This window comes from Myotis daubentonii, chromosome 11, assembly GCF_963259705.1.
Source record: "Myotis daubentonii chromosome 11, mMyoDau2.1, whole genome shotgun sequence".
Taxonomy (NCBI): Eukaryota; Metazoa; Chordata; class Mammalia; order Chiroptera; family Vespertilionidae; genus Myotis; species Myotis daubentonii.
This window is the reverse complement of record NC_081850.1, coordinates 35547088-35563306: the sequence shown is the minus strand read 5'-3', so window position 1 is coordinate 35563306 and position 16219 is coordinate 35547088. Positions and strand designations below refer to the sequence as shown.

General features: G+C 42.5%; 1 protein-coding gene across 9 annotated transcripts in view; it reads left to right on the top strand.

The window, feature by feature from the left end:
- Positions 1-16219, top strand: part of SMARCA2 (SWI/SNF related, matrix associated, actin dependent regulator of chromatin, subfamily a, member 2) — a 169004-nt gene that overhangs the window by 35548 nt on the left and 117237 nt on the right. For all 9 annotated transcript variants that reach the window (XM_059656800.1, XM_059656802.1, XM_059656803.1 and 6 more), the window contains 4 exons: positions 3148-3274; positions 5691-5864; positions 7135-7308; positions 9378-9548. In XM_059656800.1, coding sequence (XP_059512783.1) covers positions 3148-3274; positions 5691-5864; positions 7135-7308; positions 9378-9548 — 646 coding nt within the window. The remainder of the gene's footprint in view (positions 1-3147; positions 3275-5690; positions 5865-7134; positions 7309-9377; positions 9549-16219) is intronic.

Genomic DNA, 16219 nt, shown 5'->3' with positions numbered 1-16219 from the left:
TCGAAGGAAGAGCATTTCTGTGTTCTGTCAGCCCTCTGCTTATCAAGGCAGAATTTTGCTTCTGGAAGCAAATATAGCCAGTGTTTTTTGGGGGTGCTTTTTTTTCTTTTTGTCCTCCCTGGTATCCATTACAACCCTGAAAATTCCTTCTCAAAAATTAACCAAGGGCCACTTTATCAGCAGAGTTACAAAAAGTCGGTCTCCCTCCCTCGCTCTCTTTTTAAAAGTGTCACTCAGCTCCTTGCAGGAACAAAATGTACCAGTGTCATTTTCTGTTCAAATAACTCTCCTGCAGGAATCATAAACTTCTCCTCTGGACCTGAACAAAATATCTGTTGCCTTTAATGGAACTCTTTTTCTTGCCAGAACAGTCACCCTTCCTGATTTACTGTTCAATCTGTATGAAAAACTTGAGTGACCTAATTCTGCTTCAATTTTCTGAGCTCGTGAGGACACTAAATGAGCCCCCTGCAGTCAGGCAGTATTACAGCTGTTGTTGTTTCGACAAGTTGAGAATCCTGAATCTCTTTATTGGGCAACCTGCTGAATCCCATTGATAGGAAGATGAAATTGTCTGGAGAGAAGCATTATTTAAAATGAAGATTTCCATTAACAACCACCACCACCAAAAGACAACATTTTCTGTGTTATAGAAACCCCTCCTGTACCTTGGCCCCCACCCCCACCCCCCACCCCCCACGTGCTGAATTGAATGCATATAATGTCACCCTCCCCTTCCCCTATACTTCGCACGTTTGTACTTTGTACTTCTTGCCTCCCTTTCATAAAAAAGAGATTCTTCTGTGCTGGGGAATCTGAGATTCACTGACAAGTGACTAGGTCCTTTGGAAAGAAGCAGTCATTTCAGGAAGAAGTGTCATTCTCCCCCGCCGCCGCCGCCCAGCCCCCGCCCCCCCCCCCCCACCACCACCCCAGCTCCTCACCCACTGCAGTGCCCCAGTCCCCCAAGGCCGTATCCACCCCCAGTCCCCACCTCCCTTCTTCCCCCCTCCACTCCCCAGCTCCCACCCGCCCAGATCAGTGTGATTTAATCTCTACACTGTCCGTCCAGCTGTCCTAAGATTATTTATTTCGTTCTTCAGAAGATTAAGGGAAACACAGCTATTCCTTTAATTTAGCACCTGACCCACTTTGTCAAAGAGAGTAAACCAGACAACAAGGAATGGTTTGGGTTCTGGGCTTTTCAAATGCAAAAGGTCTGAAATGACTCTAGAGTCTAGAGTCTAGAACCAAGGAAGGAGAATACCCCATCGTTGGTCCTCATCTCACCCCTTTATATTTAATTTTCCTTTTACTATGGCCTTATTACAAAAGGGAAATTGTTTCAGTTTAGTTACTTCCTTTAAATTATATATTTGAAAAAATCCACAAAAGGTTTTTCTCTTAATATCTTAATTGTTAAGATGCATCATCTGTTGCAGTATTTGGAGATTTGGGGCTATGTGGCTATTTAGGAAATTGATCTGGATACAATAAAGTAGGAATCTGTTATATTATTTTCAGTTAAATCAATGAAAAACAATGCATTTCCTTTATTATCATTAAAATTTTGAAAAAGAGGACATTTTACTTCTCTACCAAGGCAAATAACAAAGTTGTTTTTTTAAACAATCATTTTGATATTTGGACCATATGAAATCCCAAGATATTTTGCACATCTAAGTCACAGATTTTACGTCTTCATATATATATATATATATATATATATATATATATATATATATATACACACATATATACACACACACACACACACACATCATCGTAAAGGTTGATGAAACCATAATACTAATTTTTAACAGAATCTTAAATAATCAACGTTTATAGTTGAGATCCAGGAAAGTTCTCAGCTAGAAAGTCTATTTTAATTACCCTGTGGTGGTTCAGTGTCAGGCAAAGGAGTTTCCATCTAGAGACCTCCTTTATTAGCTCTGAAGTCAACGTGTTTCTTTACATCGCCAGGCTTCTGTTTTCCCATCAGTAACAGCACCATTATACCTTGTGTGTGTGTGTGTATGTGTGTGTGTGTGTGTGTGTGTGTGTGTGTGTGTGTGTGTGTGTGTGAGAGAGAGAGAGAGAGAGAGAGAGAGAGAGAGAGAGAATGAATTAAATTGTGCATCAAATGTGCTTAACGTAGTGCAGTTCATGTTAACTTAGTTTAGCTTACTGCCTTTTTTATTACTATTCTTTCTTTTGAAGTCTCTTCCAAGACAGTTTTGCCCCAAATTTTGGGGAAGACAGTTCTCAAAATAGATTTAAATGGCATATAATTATTTGCAAAAAAAAGAATCCAGGTGAACTCTAGAACCAGGCGTTTCTGTGAGTAACAGTCCTGGTATCCCAAATGAATGAAGAAAGGGGGATGTCTCCTATTTTCCCTCATGAGGAAATTACCTGCAGTTATATTTTTGATAGTGTCTAAAGTGAGAATCCCCAGCAGTCCTTTTCTAGAAACTCCCAGCTTTTAAATACTGTTTACTTTGCTGGTTGCTGCTGCCCCAAACCTGATTTTTACAAACGCCTAAGTTGCCTTTTCTTTCCCCCAGCAAGCATTGCTCAGAGAGGAAGTGGCTGTGGCTGGCAGGGCTCTCTCTGAATGTTTTGGGTTGGCCGATTTCTGTGGCCTCAGCATCTACAAGGGCTCTTGTTCACTCAGCTTTAAAGGCCGTCGTCATCAGCATCTTGGCAAGCCGGGCAGATGGCCCCGTTGCCGTAGGACAGAACCAGAAGTTGGAAAGGAGGCTTTCTGCCCGCCTGCCAGCGGCTGCCTGGGCTTTTTGGAGCAAGTCAGAGTTTCCTGCCTCTCATTTTCTCTCTCTGTTCAGAGCGAGCAGTGGCACTTGATGTTCCTCCTACATGTGTCATGAGCCTTTTTTCCTGGGTGTTAGAGAAAGGTTATGTCCAAGACCAGAGCGTTAAGCAACATATAGCACCTGTCTGCATTAATGCAAGGGTGGCTTTTCTCTGTTTAACATCAGAAAATCTGGTTGGGTGTCAGAAATCAGCCATGAGTATCTGGGATAGGTTTTGCCATGAACTTGAACCTAGTGTTACTGTTTGTCATTTAAGACTGAACTGTAATGTATATTTCCATCTCTCCCGCCCCTGTTTTACTATCTCCCTTAGGCTCCAGGCTCGCATAGCTCACAGGATACAAGAACTGGAAAACCTGCCTGGCTCTTTGCCACCGGATTTACGAACCAAAGCAACCGTGGAACTGAAAGCACTTCGGTTACTCAATTTCCAACGTCAGGTATTACCTTTTCCCCAGCAAATCTGAGGCGGAGGAAATGAATGTAATTGTTGGAGATTGGCGTGTTTCCTTAAGTCTCTTCAATATTGTTATAAAGATGGAAACTTAGTAACATCGTGTATCTCTCAGACCAGCAGCAGAGAGTTAAAAGCACTGAAGACGAACTGCTTATTATTCTGTTTTTCTTGCCTGTGTATCAGATACATTTTTTCCCACCTGCAGGATGGTTTACAAAGTCAGAGTTATGGCAGTTTGTTACCGTGGACGAAACCTTGAGAACAAATGAGATAGCTCGTGTTTGCCTTTATGACTCCCAAGAAAAACAATCACGTGGTAGATGAGAGCTTCTTTGTAAGCACAAATGTATAATCCTAGCACGGCCGGGAACATATTTAACAAAGACATTAGCCACTCTGCTAAATTAATAGTCCAGCATTTATAGAAATACATAAACCTGTGTCTTGTAACTTGATTATTCACCACAACACAAGTTTGGTGCATTTGATCCTGTCAGACCTATGCACTGAGTAACCAATGAGTTATTATCTGTTGTTCCTGCTATGGTTCATAGTAGTCACTGATTAATAAACACTGGCATAATGATCTGCTTTAGAATTGCTAAATCAGTAGGACACCAGTGGAATGACGTAGAGCTGATTTTCACTTGGTGAGTTTTGTCTTAAGGACCCTGTCTGCAGGTCTCCTGGTCTGCAGGCTGCCTCATTTAGCCAGACGGGAAAAGGGGCACTTTGCCATCAGTCAGATGCGTTTGCTTGGTTAAGGTCCTAGGGCAGTGATGGCGAACCTATGACACGCGTGTTAGAGGTGACACGCAAACTCATTTTTTTGGTCGATTTTTCTTTGTTAAATGGCATTTAAATATATAAAATAAATATCAAAAATATAAGTCTTTGTTTTACTATGGTTGCAAATATCAAAAAATTTCTATGGCACCAGAGTTAAGTTAGGGTTTTTCAAAATGCTGACACGCCGAGCTCAAAAGGTTCACCATCACTGTCCTAGGGCATACAAAATGAGTTACTAATGAATGAAAGTGAATTGCATGACTTGGTCTATTGGAGGATGTGATTAAAATCACAAGGCCACCTCACTTGCTATTGTCATATGACCTTGGGAGTACATTTGCCTTATCTATAATAATAAAAGGGTAATATGCTAATAGACTGGACATCTTCCAGACATCATTCCAGACATCCTTCCTGACAAAGCTGGGGCTGGAGGGAAGCCAGCCCCGGTCCCTGGTGCCTACGGGTGGCCCCGAGGGAAGCCAGTCAGGGTCCCGGATGCCAGAGGGAAGCCAGTGCCGGCAGCTGGGGGAAGGAAGGCCTATTCTTGCATGAAAATTCGTGCATTGGGCCTCTAGCTGGTTATAATATCACTAAGGGGCATCAGTGTGGCTGGGTGCTGCTTGGTCATAGGTTTGTGAGAGCAGATTAGAACTTAAAAAAAAAATTAGAAATTAAAAAAAAAGCAAAGAAAGAAAACATCTCTGAGTTCCATTTTCTTCCTTCTTATAGGTGACTTCATAAAATGCATTGATAAAGTGTTTGATAAGATTTTGTTTAAAAAATATTACCGAAGTATATTTTTAGGAATAACATTATATTCAAATTAGCTTCACTATGCTAGACTCTTATTAGTCTCTGATTTTTGCTTGATTTTATTGAAAAATTCTATTATCTAAGAAGTTTCCCAATGAAATGAGCTGTAATTCATGCTGATTTCAGATTCAATTGAATTATTATTTTGATGTATACTTTCAATTTTCCACCCTCTATCACATAACATACAAAATGGGTAAGTTATTATACTTATGATCACCTAAAAAAAGTTCATGATATAGTTTAAACTTTGAATATCTTTCAAAGAATATCATTGTTAGAATTGGGGAGAAGCCCAAACTTGTATCTCTTGTCTTTTACATGAGACTATGAATTAACACTGTTTGAGTATTTGCTGCCATTGTCCATGAACAGGAAGTAATCCTTCTGTTCATTTTGCAGAGCATCATTAAAGTTAATCTTTTTAAAAACGAGGAGCCCGTTAGTATGGCATTTAAGACAAAGTAAAAAAAAAAAAATCTTATTAACTAATTAGTATCATTGGAATAATTAAATAGGATGAATAACTTTATTTAAAATATCTACTTTATTTTTTTTAATGTAATGCTACAATTGCTTTTTTTCTTGATTTGTAAAGAAAAGCTATACCATCTTAAAAAGCCATGCCACATAAATTTGGCATGATTTAGTCCCTTTATTTACTAAAAAGGCCAACTGTGAGTGAGAAACCTGTAGAATCCCCCTTCTGCCCCACTCAGGGGAAACGAGAGAAGGAGAGGGTCAGGGGTCTGGCCACTGCTCGGGGAGCCTCTCTAACTGCTTTCCTCCCGCAGCTGAGGCAGGAGGTGGTGGCCTGCATGCGGCGGGACACGACCCTGGAGACGGCTCTCAACTCCAAAGCGTACAAGCGGAGCAAGCGCCAGACCCTGCGGGAAGCCCGCATGACGGAGAAGCTGGAGAAGCAGCAGAAGATCGAGCAGGAGAGGAAGCGCCGGCAGAAGCACCAGGTACCACGGCCTGGCTTTGCCTGTCCTCGTGTTTACAGACACGTCCAACTCCTTAACTGGCTGGAGCAGAAGGGCTGGAAATGTGTGCGGTGGGCGGAGGGGGCATCACAGAGCAGAAGAGTCCCTTGGAACTTTTTTTTTTTTTTTTTTTTTTAATTTTTTAGAGTCCCTTGGAACTTACATAGTCTCCATTGTGTAGTCGCGGACACTTAGGCCAGATGACTTGGGCTTTCTTTGTTCCAATCAGGTGTCACCTTCCTATTCCCCTGGAAAGCTGCGGTCTGGGTGGGATTCCCACAGCAAAATCCTGGGGAACTTGGAAAGAAGAAAGCAAAGAGTTATTTTTAATAACACAGACAAATATGGTGTCCAGGGCTCTGTGACGGGCCTAGTTGGAGGTTTTATGGGGCCAGATATTTAGGAACATTCCTTTCTAGGGGGTTGGAAATATTTTGATGTAGGATTTGATTTCCTAAGCCTATCTATAATTTATTTGTCTTTTTGTGCTCAGTTTAGTGCCTATCCTAGTTTCGTTTTTAAAAAAATGTCAGAATTAGTGTACATAAGGGTACACAACCCCTCCCCCATTATTTAAAAAATATGTACCAATTACTTATGGAGTTTTAGCTTCCTATAAAATCTTGAGTCACAATTCTAAGATAGTTAAATTTTTTTATTCCTTTTTTTAGAGAGAGAGAGAAACATTGTTTTGTTCCACTTATTTATGCATTCGTTGGTTGCTTCTTGCATGTACCCTGACCGGGGATCAAACCTGCAACCTTTGGAGTATCAGGCCTAGCTGCTCGGCTGGGACTCTTAAGAGATTCAGAGCAGAGGAAACATTACTTTTATAACATAATTCTCACTGGATATGCCCATGTCCCTCAGGTTTATTTGAGAACGAGTGGCTTTTAATTTTATCATTTTCATTTTTCAGGTTCCTCTCCTTTTTCTTTTTATCCTCTCCATTTTTTATCTTTCCATTTTCATGCGGTCACACCCTCAAAGCTTCAGAGACCACTCTTCCGCAGGCTGGCACGAAAATAAACCTTGAGAGGTCATCTCTCCCACCAGCCCGGTAGCCGGCGCTCAGCTATGGAGACACACACTAGGGCACCTATCCCAGAATAGTCCCAGGTTTCTGGTCTTTGTTGTTGTGAAATGCACGTGAAATGCACACTGAGTGTTTTTCCTGGACTAGGCTGAAACCTCCAGGGCCTTGGGAAATGGATTTTCAGTATTCTTTTCTACTCCCCTTGGGATCCTTCAGGAATACCTGAACAGCATTTTGCAACATGCGAAAGATTTCAAGGAGTACCATCGTTCTGTGGCCGGGAAGATCCAGAAGCTTTCCAAAGCGGTGGCAACGTGGCACGCCAACACCGAGAGGGAGCAGAAGAAAGAGACGGAGCGGATCGAGAAGGAGAGGATGCGCAGACTGATGGTGAGGAGCCCGGGAAATGCCCCGCTCGCATCCTGCACTGGGAGTGTTAAATATGCCCTAGTAGAAGGAGAAAGGAGAAGCTGCTTACCACATGTATGACCATGTCCCCTTAACTTCATGCGGATGGAGCTCAAACAGCCTCTTTCCTGGACAATGCACGTCACACATCTTGGGTTACAGCTGGTCCGTATAGTTTTCCCATGTCCTAAGATGGCATTGCTGCTCAGATTTAGCTTCTCACATAAAGGAAGGTACTGTATCTCTTGGGAGTTTTGATAACCAGATCTGGAAGGCTGGAAATGGCAGCTCTTTTTAAAATACTGCCTCTTTGAGACTAATGGCACACGTTGTTTTGAATGAATAGCTCATTACGTTGTGTCTTGGAACCTGATGTCTTTTTTTTATGGCAGAAATTTTTCTCTTAACAATGCAAAAAGTGATTGTTACATTAATTTTGAAGTGTTGCTTTTTGTTTATAGCAGCGGGAGGGTATTGTCAGAGGTTAGTCAGGGGTTATTATTTTTGCCCTGTTATTTTTCAGTGAATGTATATCACAGAAGAGATTGATTGATTTCATTGGTCGGCATTTTTTTTTTTTTTTTTTTGTAATTGGACCTCATAGAACACTGTGGGTTTTACACAAGTGTGTGTGATCTGGAGTGCTAGGAGACCTGCAGGTTCTGTCTGGGACATAGCTCCCGAGTCCTGCATGAAGAGAAAGTCATGAGCCTCACCCCATAATGATGTCCTGGGGGAATTCCAAGTGACAGTGTCTTTCTTCCTTGCTGAGATTAAGGTTTGCATTTTGTTTTCATTGATTTTTGGGGTCCCAGAGAGTAAACACCATATTTTAAAATAGGTCCTACTAAATCTTACCATCTTCTCCCGCCTTCCTCTCCTTTTGGGGGAAGAAGAAGACTGCCCAAGAAATGTCTAATTAGCTCGGGAGACTGATTCAGAGGAGTCTGAGCAGTCGGCAGTCAGATTTGTCTGATTCAACCGAAGTGAAGCTGTATTAGCACTTCAGTAACAGATTGGTTTGACACTAATGATTAGGCATTTGCAAATCATTAATTTTTGCAATTAAATGATGGAATATACAGATAACAGAGAAACTGAAGTTTTCTATCACTCTTTCTTCAAGTGAGATCAACCATAACGAAAAGCAATTAGAGTTCTAATAGCATTTGAGGTTCGTGCTCATCCACGGGGCCGACAGCAGCTAGACTGAGGGGTGAGCCTGCTGTCACACGGGCACAGGCTGGAGCGCCAGCCCTGAGGAAGGCGCTGGGCCCTTCTGTAACGCAGCCGCCTCCTGAGGCGTTTGCGGCCTCTTCTCTCTATCCTACGTGACAAGAGGGAAATATTTTTGAGGTGTCCTTTTATTGGGACATAAACAAAAGATTTCTCCTGAAATGGCACAGAGTATATCAGAGCTTTTACCCCATTTAACCTCATAATGTGGCTGAATGGGAGGTGGAGGTGGGAATTACTGCATCTGTGTTATTGTTGGGTTGTATCAGACGTCAGGTAGTAGCTGACTTGTCCCCAGTCACATAGGCCCAAAGGACAGTGCCAGTTATGACAAAAATCCCCCAAATTTGACCTCTCCTATCAACCGCAATGTGTGTAATGCTTTTACGTATAAGAAGTTATTTGTTCAGTGCCCATTTGATTATTTTCCCTTTAGAAATACTTATTCTCTCCACTTTTGATCGTATTTGAAAATTTCCTACATACAAAGTTAAGAATAAACTTCAGATGGTGAATTGTCTGATTTTAACATTTTTGTGCTGTTAAAGAAACACAGAAGAACAAAGAGCCGACGCAGCGTGCTCCATCACACCACATAAATACTGCGGCCATGTGTCCTGACTTTGCCGCGAACCCCGGTGTCCCAGGATGTAGGCATCGCTCTCCCCTGTGTGTGCCCGGTTCCCTGTGTGTGGGAACCCCTGCAGCCTGGAGCACTCTGCTGCACTCACCACTGGAGTTCAGACTGTCAGGGGGAGGGGAAAAAGCATCTGCAAACTGTCATTAGGCTCTGATCTGGCTTCCTTCCTTAACAGGCTGAAGATGAAGAGGGCTACAGAAAACTGATTGATCAAAAGAAAGACAGGCGTTTAGCTTACCTTTTACAGCAGACCGATGAGTATGTGGCCAACCTCACCAACCTGGTTTGGGAGCACAAGCAAGCCCAGGCGGCCAAGGAGAAGAAGAAGAGGAGGAGGAGGAAGAAGGTGAGTACCTAGTGGAGGGACCAGTTTCAGGCGTGTATTGCTCTTTAATATATACACTTACCACACTAAGAAGAGGTTTAGATTACTGGGTTGCAGAAATTGCTCCTATAAATGGGTATGGTGTGAAAGAGTTGATCAGGCATACTAGACATTGGAGATGAGGGTGTAATGGGTAAGAGGTATTAAACTGTAACAGTGTGGTTCATATGCCCATTGTTTCACACAGTATTTAAAAACTAAATACACATGGTCAGTAAGAAGAGAGAAAACACAGGCACAATGAACACAGGCACATTTTCTTAAATGTGATGTCGTGTGGCAGTGTGCTCAGCTAAGAAACTAAAGTGAAAAGTTAGGAGAAATTGCAGTGTACAGATTGAAAGAAACCATAAAAAGACATAAGAGATAGCTTTGGGATACTTTTGGAACAAATTTCAGCCTGTTTATTTGGACAGCCAGCAATGCCAGAATTGTTCATTTAGATCAGCAGCCCTGTGTCCCACTCAGGGAAGTGTGCAGGTCAGGGTTTCAGGTGATGTTGGAAAACAAGACTCTTAGGTAAAATATGTCCTAACGGTCATGAGAAGTGAAAGGTAAGATATATAATTTCTGCTCTACAGATACTACATCCCAACTCAAGGGCAACCTGCTAGTGTAGGCCTGTGAATATAGCTCTTCTCTGAGGCTTAAATAGTCTGCAAACAGCTCTTGGTTGATGTTTTGTTTCCATGGTAAATTCTAATTGGCCCGGATACAAACAGGATGTCTTCCTCAGAATTGGGAAGATTGAGGAGGGGTAGCATTTAATTATTTATTCTCTGCACTGAATAATTGAGCAAAATATTTTTCCAAAAATAATTAATTTCATGGCTCCTGAATTCTCATACCTGTTTCATAATGAAGGAGGGGCATGCATGATTGAGAAGGTGTCTGCTTGCTCCTGATCCCTGTAGTAGAAGAGAGCTTCTCTTCTGGTGAGGATGCACGAGGGGTGTCTCAGGGCTTGGGTTTAGATGTTTCCGTGGTGAGGAATACCTCATTTTCTTGTCAAGGTAGCATTATAGACTTTGCAAAATTGCAGCTCCAAATATTTAACTTAAAAAGACACTTTCAGAGTTAGTGAAGAGCACACAGGCAAACAGATACAATTCTGTAACACTAGGACCCCAGTGCACAAAATCGTGCACCTTGAAAGGAACTGTGGGCTGCGGTGGGCACAGGGGTGAGTCTCAGCCCATCCTCCGTGCCCCTGCCCGGCCCCTCCTTCTGTGGTCCCCGGTTCCCTGTCTGCCGGCAGCCCCACTCCCTCTGCTGCCGCTCCCATGAACTGACAGCGCCAGCCCCGCTCGCACCCGCTGACGGGCGCGGAGCAATTAGGGCTGGCGCCAGCAGCAGGTGCCAGTGGGCCAGCGCTGTCAGCAGGTGCGAGCGGCGGCTGCTGCCCCAGTTGCCCCTCAGGAGCAGGGGGAGGTGAAGAAGCCTTCAGGGGTGATCGGGGCTGGCAGCAGGTGCAAGCGGGGCCAGTGCCAGCAGTGGGTGTGAACGATGGCTCCAGCGCCGGAAGCAGGTGCGAGAAGCGGCTGTCAGCCCGATCGCCCCTCAGGAGCAGGGGGAGGTGGAGAAGCCCTGAGGGGCGATTGGGACCAGCCGCCACTGGCACCCGCTGATGGTGCTGGGTGATCAGGCGGCAGCAGGTTGTGAGCAGGGCCGGTGCTGGTAGCAGGTGCGAGTCCCAGGTGCGACTGCTGGACAAAGAATTTTCAGTAACTACCAGATGCTCACCTGCCTTGGTCTGGTGCCCCTGCTCACCTGCTCCACCATCCCACCAGGGCCAACGCCCTCCATGTTCCACATTCTGCTGCCTGCTGCCGATGCCCGCCATGTTCCGCACACACTTGCCCCCTGCTGGTCAGTGCACGTCATAGCAACCAGTTGTTCGGTTGTTCCACCGTTTGATCTATTTGCATATTAGCCTTTATTAGCCTCTTATTGTATAGGATTCCATAAGTGGACCCCATGAAATGGCAGCTGTAGTTTTTCTGAATTTAGTCATGGATTTTGCAGAGATTATCACAGAAAGGTCACTGTTAGCGTTTTTAATATTAATGTTTGTATTCTACATTTCTTTGTGATTAAAAGCTAATGGCCCAATTCTGGCTTAAAATTAATAGATTCCTGCCATAGTGGTAGATCATTATATCATCGTAGAAAGATACATAGTTGAGTGATAATGATTATGGCTTTATTTTTGTGTTAATCTGTACAGAGCATGAACCTGTCATATTTTTCATTTCACAACTCTGATGATCTCTAGGTTGGCTCTCTACCTCCAAACTCTTGCCTTCCAGTTTGCTAGTAGCACTTATTCTATTTCCTGCATTTGCTCAATGACTGTTACCTGAACACTTACCATGGTGGAGATGCAGTGTGTTGGATGCTGGGAGAAGGAGAATGTAATGGTGAAGATAGCACTCTTGCCCTCTCAATTTAATCAGAGAGAGAGAAAGAGACAGACAGACAGACATTAATCAAATATGCATCTAAATATATAATTATAATCTGAGGTGAATGAGGTGAAGGAATAATGCCAGTCAACAATTTCCTGATTTCCTGGCAAATGAGTAATAATAGCCAAGCACTGCAGCCTGCCTTGTGCTATCTCGGGCACCTCCCATTGATGATCTCACATGGTTGAAGATGCAGACTTACCCTTGATGAACAGCCCTTACCTCTTCCCTGCTGTGCTATCAGGATGCCTTGCATTTGGGCCCTCTCTGCTCTCAGCAGGACTAAGGATCACCTTCCTGGGCCATCTTGCTGGCAGAAATGGGATAAAGCTGTGTCTTTCACGGGGCTTTGAGACTGAGTTCAGAGTAAGTTACCCAATTCCAGATGCACCTACCTCTCCTAGTGCAGAGAAAGCGCGTGCTTTCAGAAGCTGGTAGTTGGACACTTGGTATGATCTGTGGTTCTTTCCTCCACTAGAGTGAAGGATTGAGAGTTACTTGCTGCAGTTTCTCTGGCTGGAAGGAAACTTCATTTGGAAGCTTAAAAATTCTGTGCTGTCCCTTTTGGCATTTTCCCATAGGACTGACATGCTGAACCTTACTGCATTTTTTTAATTAGGAAAGGCATCAATAAATCTTTGCTTTGAGAAAACCCTTTCTGACCCAGTGAACTAATAGCATCGAGCTGGTAGCAGCATTTGTAAGAACTTCAAAAGCTGTGCTATTAAAGTTGAGTATGATTGACCTTGTAATGTAATTGGAAAAGGGTTACTTTTTGCTTTGTGTTAAACTCAGTGTATAATTTTTTAAAATAGCCCCCATGTAACAGAAAAAACCTTTGTTTTTCCCCATTAGGAGTATATTGTGTTTACTTGTTGTTAGTGAATAATAGAGTGGGGTTCCTTTAACATGTCATGACCTTGTTTAATTTCCTCTTCTCACTGTTAGAGCCATTTCTATGAAGTACGTATTTATAAATTATTCTGAAACTTCTCCTTCTCAACCTGGTCTTCCATTAATACCCTTGAAATGGAAGAAAAAGAAGTAAACTGTATATATCTGCTTAAGAGTTAGAGGAGGAATAATTGTTAAAGCATTGAAATACCTCTGCAGGGGGGCAGGATGAAGGCACTGTTACGTGCACTTAGCGGGACCTTGAGGCTTCTGACCTTTGCCATGCCCGTTCTCTAACATCTACTGAGTGACTGACAACAGGATAAAAGGGGGAGGGGCTAGATGAAGCCACAGGGGTTTATACAAACATAGGATTGAACAGGCTAACTTAGAAAATTGGACCGCTCTCCAAATCATGTTAGCACACAATCTTTTAAATCCATAACTGCATAAGAAAACATATCAGACCAATTTGTTCTTATTCCTTACTGGGTATTTCATTAAAAGATCTGTTATGTAGTACTTCAGTCTCTCGATCTATCAGAAGGTGATTGATTGGTTAGGATTGAATGGGAAAGTTTCTCTAAAGAATTTTCTGTGTTTCCTGGCACATTGTAAGTACCCAGTAAATCTTAGCTATTTTATCAAGCCATTTTGTGGTGTAAATGTAGGATCATGGTTACTGAAATGTAGTTGTAGGGTTTTGAAAAGAAAATCTTTTCCCCCTTTACTGTATATTCTCTGTGATGTTGAGTAAATAGCCACCATTTTTTTTTCTGGTCGAGGATCAAATATTGCCTTTTAGGGTAATGACAGATTCTTACACTAGTGAGGCCTACAGTGAGAAAGGGGATTTATTAATTTGGGTGGATCCTGCTTATCCTTCCCCAGCTCCTGCAAAGAGAATTGTAATTATGTGGCCTCTGATTTAGAGTAGTTTTTGGTGACAATAAGGCATTTCTTGCAAGGTTTTAGGATGTATTTTTCCTTAAGCTGTGGTTAGGAGCCCATGCCACCTGTGACCTGAACCTCCTGCTTAAAAGTCTAGGCATTCTTTAGAGTTCAGCTTCCCGAGCTGTGGACTTCAGGCTAGAAATAAATATTTAATTCTGTCTTTCAAATCTTTCAATGGGTCCTGCAAGCGTGGCTCAGTGGTTGAGTGTCAACCTGTGAACCAGGAGGTTGCAATTCGATTTCCGGTCAGGGCACATGCCCGGGTTGCGGGCTTGATTCCGGGTGAGCGTGCAGGAGGCAGCCGATCAATGATTCTCTCTCATCATTGATGTTTCTATCTCTCTCCCATTCCCTTCCTCTCTGAAATCAATAAAAATATTTTTAAAAAATCTTTCAATGGGGTGTATACTAGCAGAACTATGTCTTTGTTACTTATTTGTGACATTTCTTGAAGCCCACAACACTAACAGGAACACCTCAGAGAATCCATGGGGGACAGAACTCTGGGCCAGATCTTTCTCGTTGTGCGTGGTGTTTCCCTTTCTTTCTGAAACTTCTTTTTCTCTCTCTTTCTTTCATCAACCACAATCATAAGTAAAATCAGGACCGGTATGTTTTGGAGGGGGAGCCTTTCCAGCTATATATTTTATACTATCAATTTCAGAGAGGAAGGGAGAGGGAAAGCGAGAGATAGAAACATCAATGGCGAGAAAGAATCATTGATCACCTGCCTCTTGCATGGCCCCCACTGGGGGTCGAGCCTGAAACCCTGGCAGGTGCTCTGACCAGTAATTGAACTGGGACCTCTTGGTTCATAGGTAGATGCTCAACCACTGAGCTATACCGGCCAGGCTCCAGCATAATATATTGATCAATATAGTGATAAGAGATGCATTTTTTTCTTTTTTAGATATCCCAAAACCAGAAAAGCCTCTTGGTGTAATGTTTGGTAGGAAGAGCATCAAATCCAAAATAGTAATGTTGTTGCGACATTTGTTTTAAATTCAGGTTACTCTGCGGTTCTTCTCAATTCTTTTATGTCTTACATTTTCCCCCCAAAGATGACATAGTTTATTGCAGCTTTTCTCTACAAGGACATTTTCGCAGGTATTTGAGAGGATCTTAGGTAATTCTGGGCACTTGAGTGCAGTGACTGCGTAAAGATAGGTGGACACAATGCCATGGTGATTAGATTTGATTAGTTCAGTGTCGGAGTGGGTGAAAGCAGAAGTTTGGATCCAAGTCCTGCTTAACTGGATCAACCAGTTATTTCAGTCAAAATGTTAGAATTGGTTTTCTCTGCAAGGTACAACCAAAGCAATGTGCAGTTGCCTGCTAATTTGATATTCTTAGGTATTTTATTATTGCCTGATCTCCTATCTGAATGCTCAGTGGTCCACTTAAGTGACAATAAAAATAACCCCGTGAATTTCTGAAAGCTTAGGTTTCCATTGAAACAGAACGAGTCTTTAAGAGGCCAGCACATTTGAATGTTGTTTCAGCATAATATAACAACACCTTCTGGGGCTAAAAGAAATTCACTTTATGATATAGATTGTAAATTACTTGGTGTAAAACTGTTTGTTTACAAAACGAGGCTGTTTGTGGCCTGTGTTGTGGTAATCAAAATAAAGTGCCCCATTGCAGTCTATTTTCTTAAGTTCAACTTAAACAGGATTTTCATGTTTAAAGGAGGGATTTCTTTCCCTCCTTGGCCCCATCACTGATTGTTTTATGTAGCTTCTGCAAAGAAGATGGGTAGCCTTGCACACAGCTTTGTTCCTGAACATTTCTAGATGGAAGGAATGAATTGACATTGGCCTTTGGAATTAGGAGCCCGAATTGTCTTTTAGTTAAGAGTAATTGGTTTTATATCCCCTCCCAGGACTAGGTTAATTACATTCCTTTCTACCTCTATGAGCATAATTAGTTCCAAATTTTTTGCCGGTAGGAAGAAGGTAGTGCAAAGTTCCTTTAGTCCTAATTAATGGATGAACTCCAATGTTTTGTTTTTCATCAGTGGAAGTACGCTCAGGTCAGTGATACTGATAGAATGTGTTTGCGGTCACGTGATCCAGATTACTCTATGTGAAAACCCCTCAGGCACTAGCAGCCATTTCACCAGGTGCTTAGTCTGTTTGGAGTTCATCTTGAACCCAAAAAAGGGAAGTGGTTTTTGTTTTGTTTTGTTTTTCTTGAGGGGTGGAGGGAATAAAATACCAGTTTGATATGAGAACATGGATTTATGAAAGCACACCAACCAGAAACCTTCAAACTGAAAGAATGCAAAGCATGATGGGAGAACTTGGCATCTCT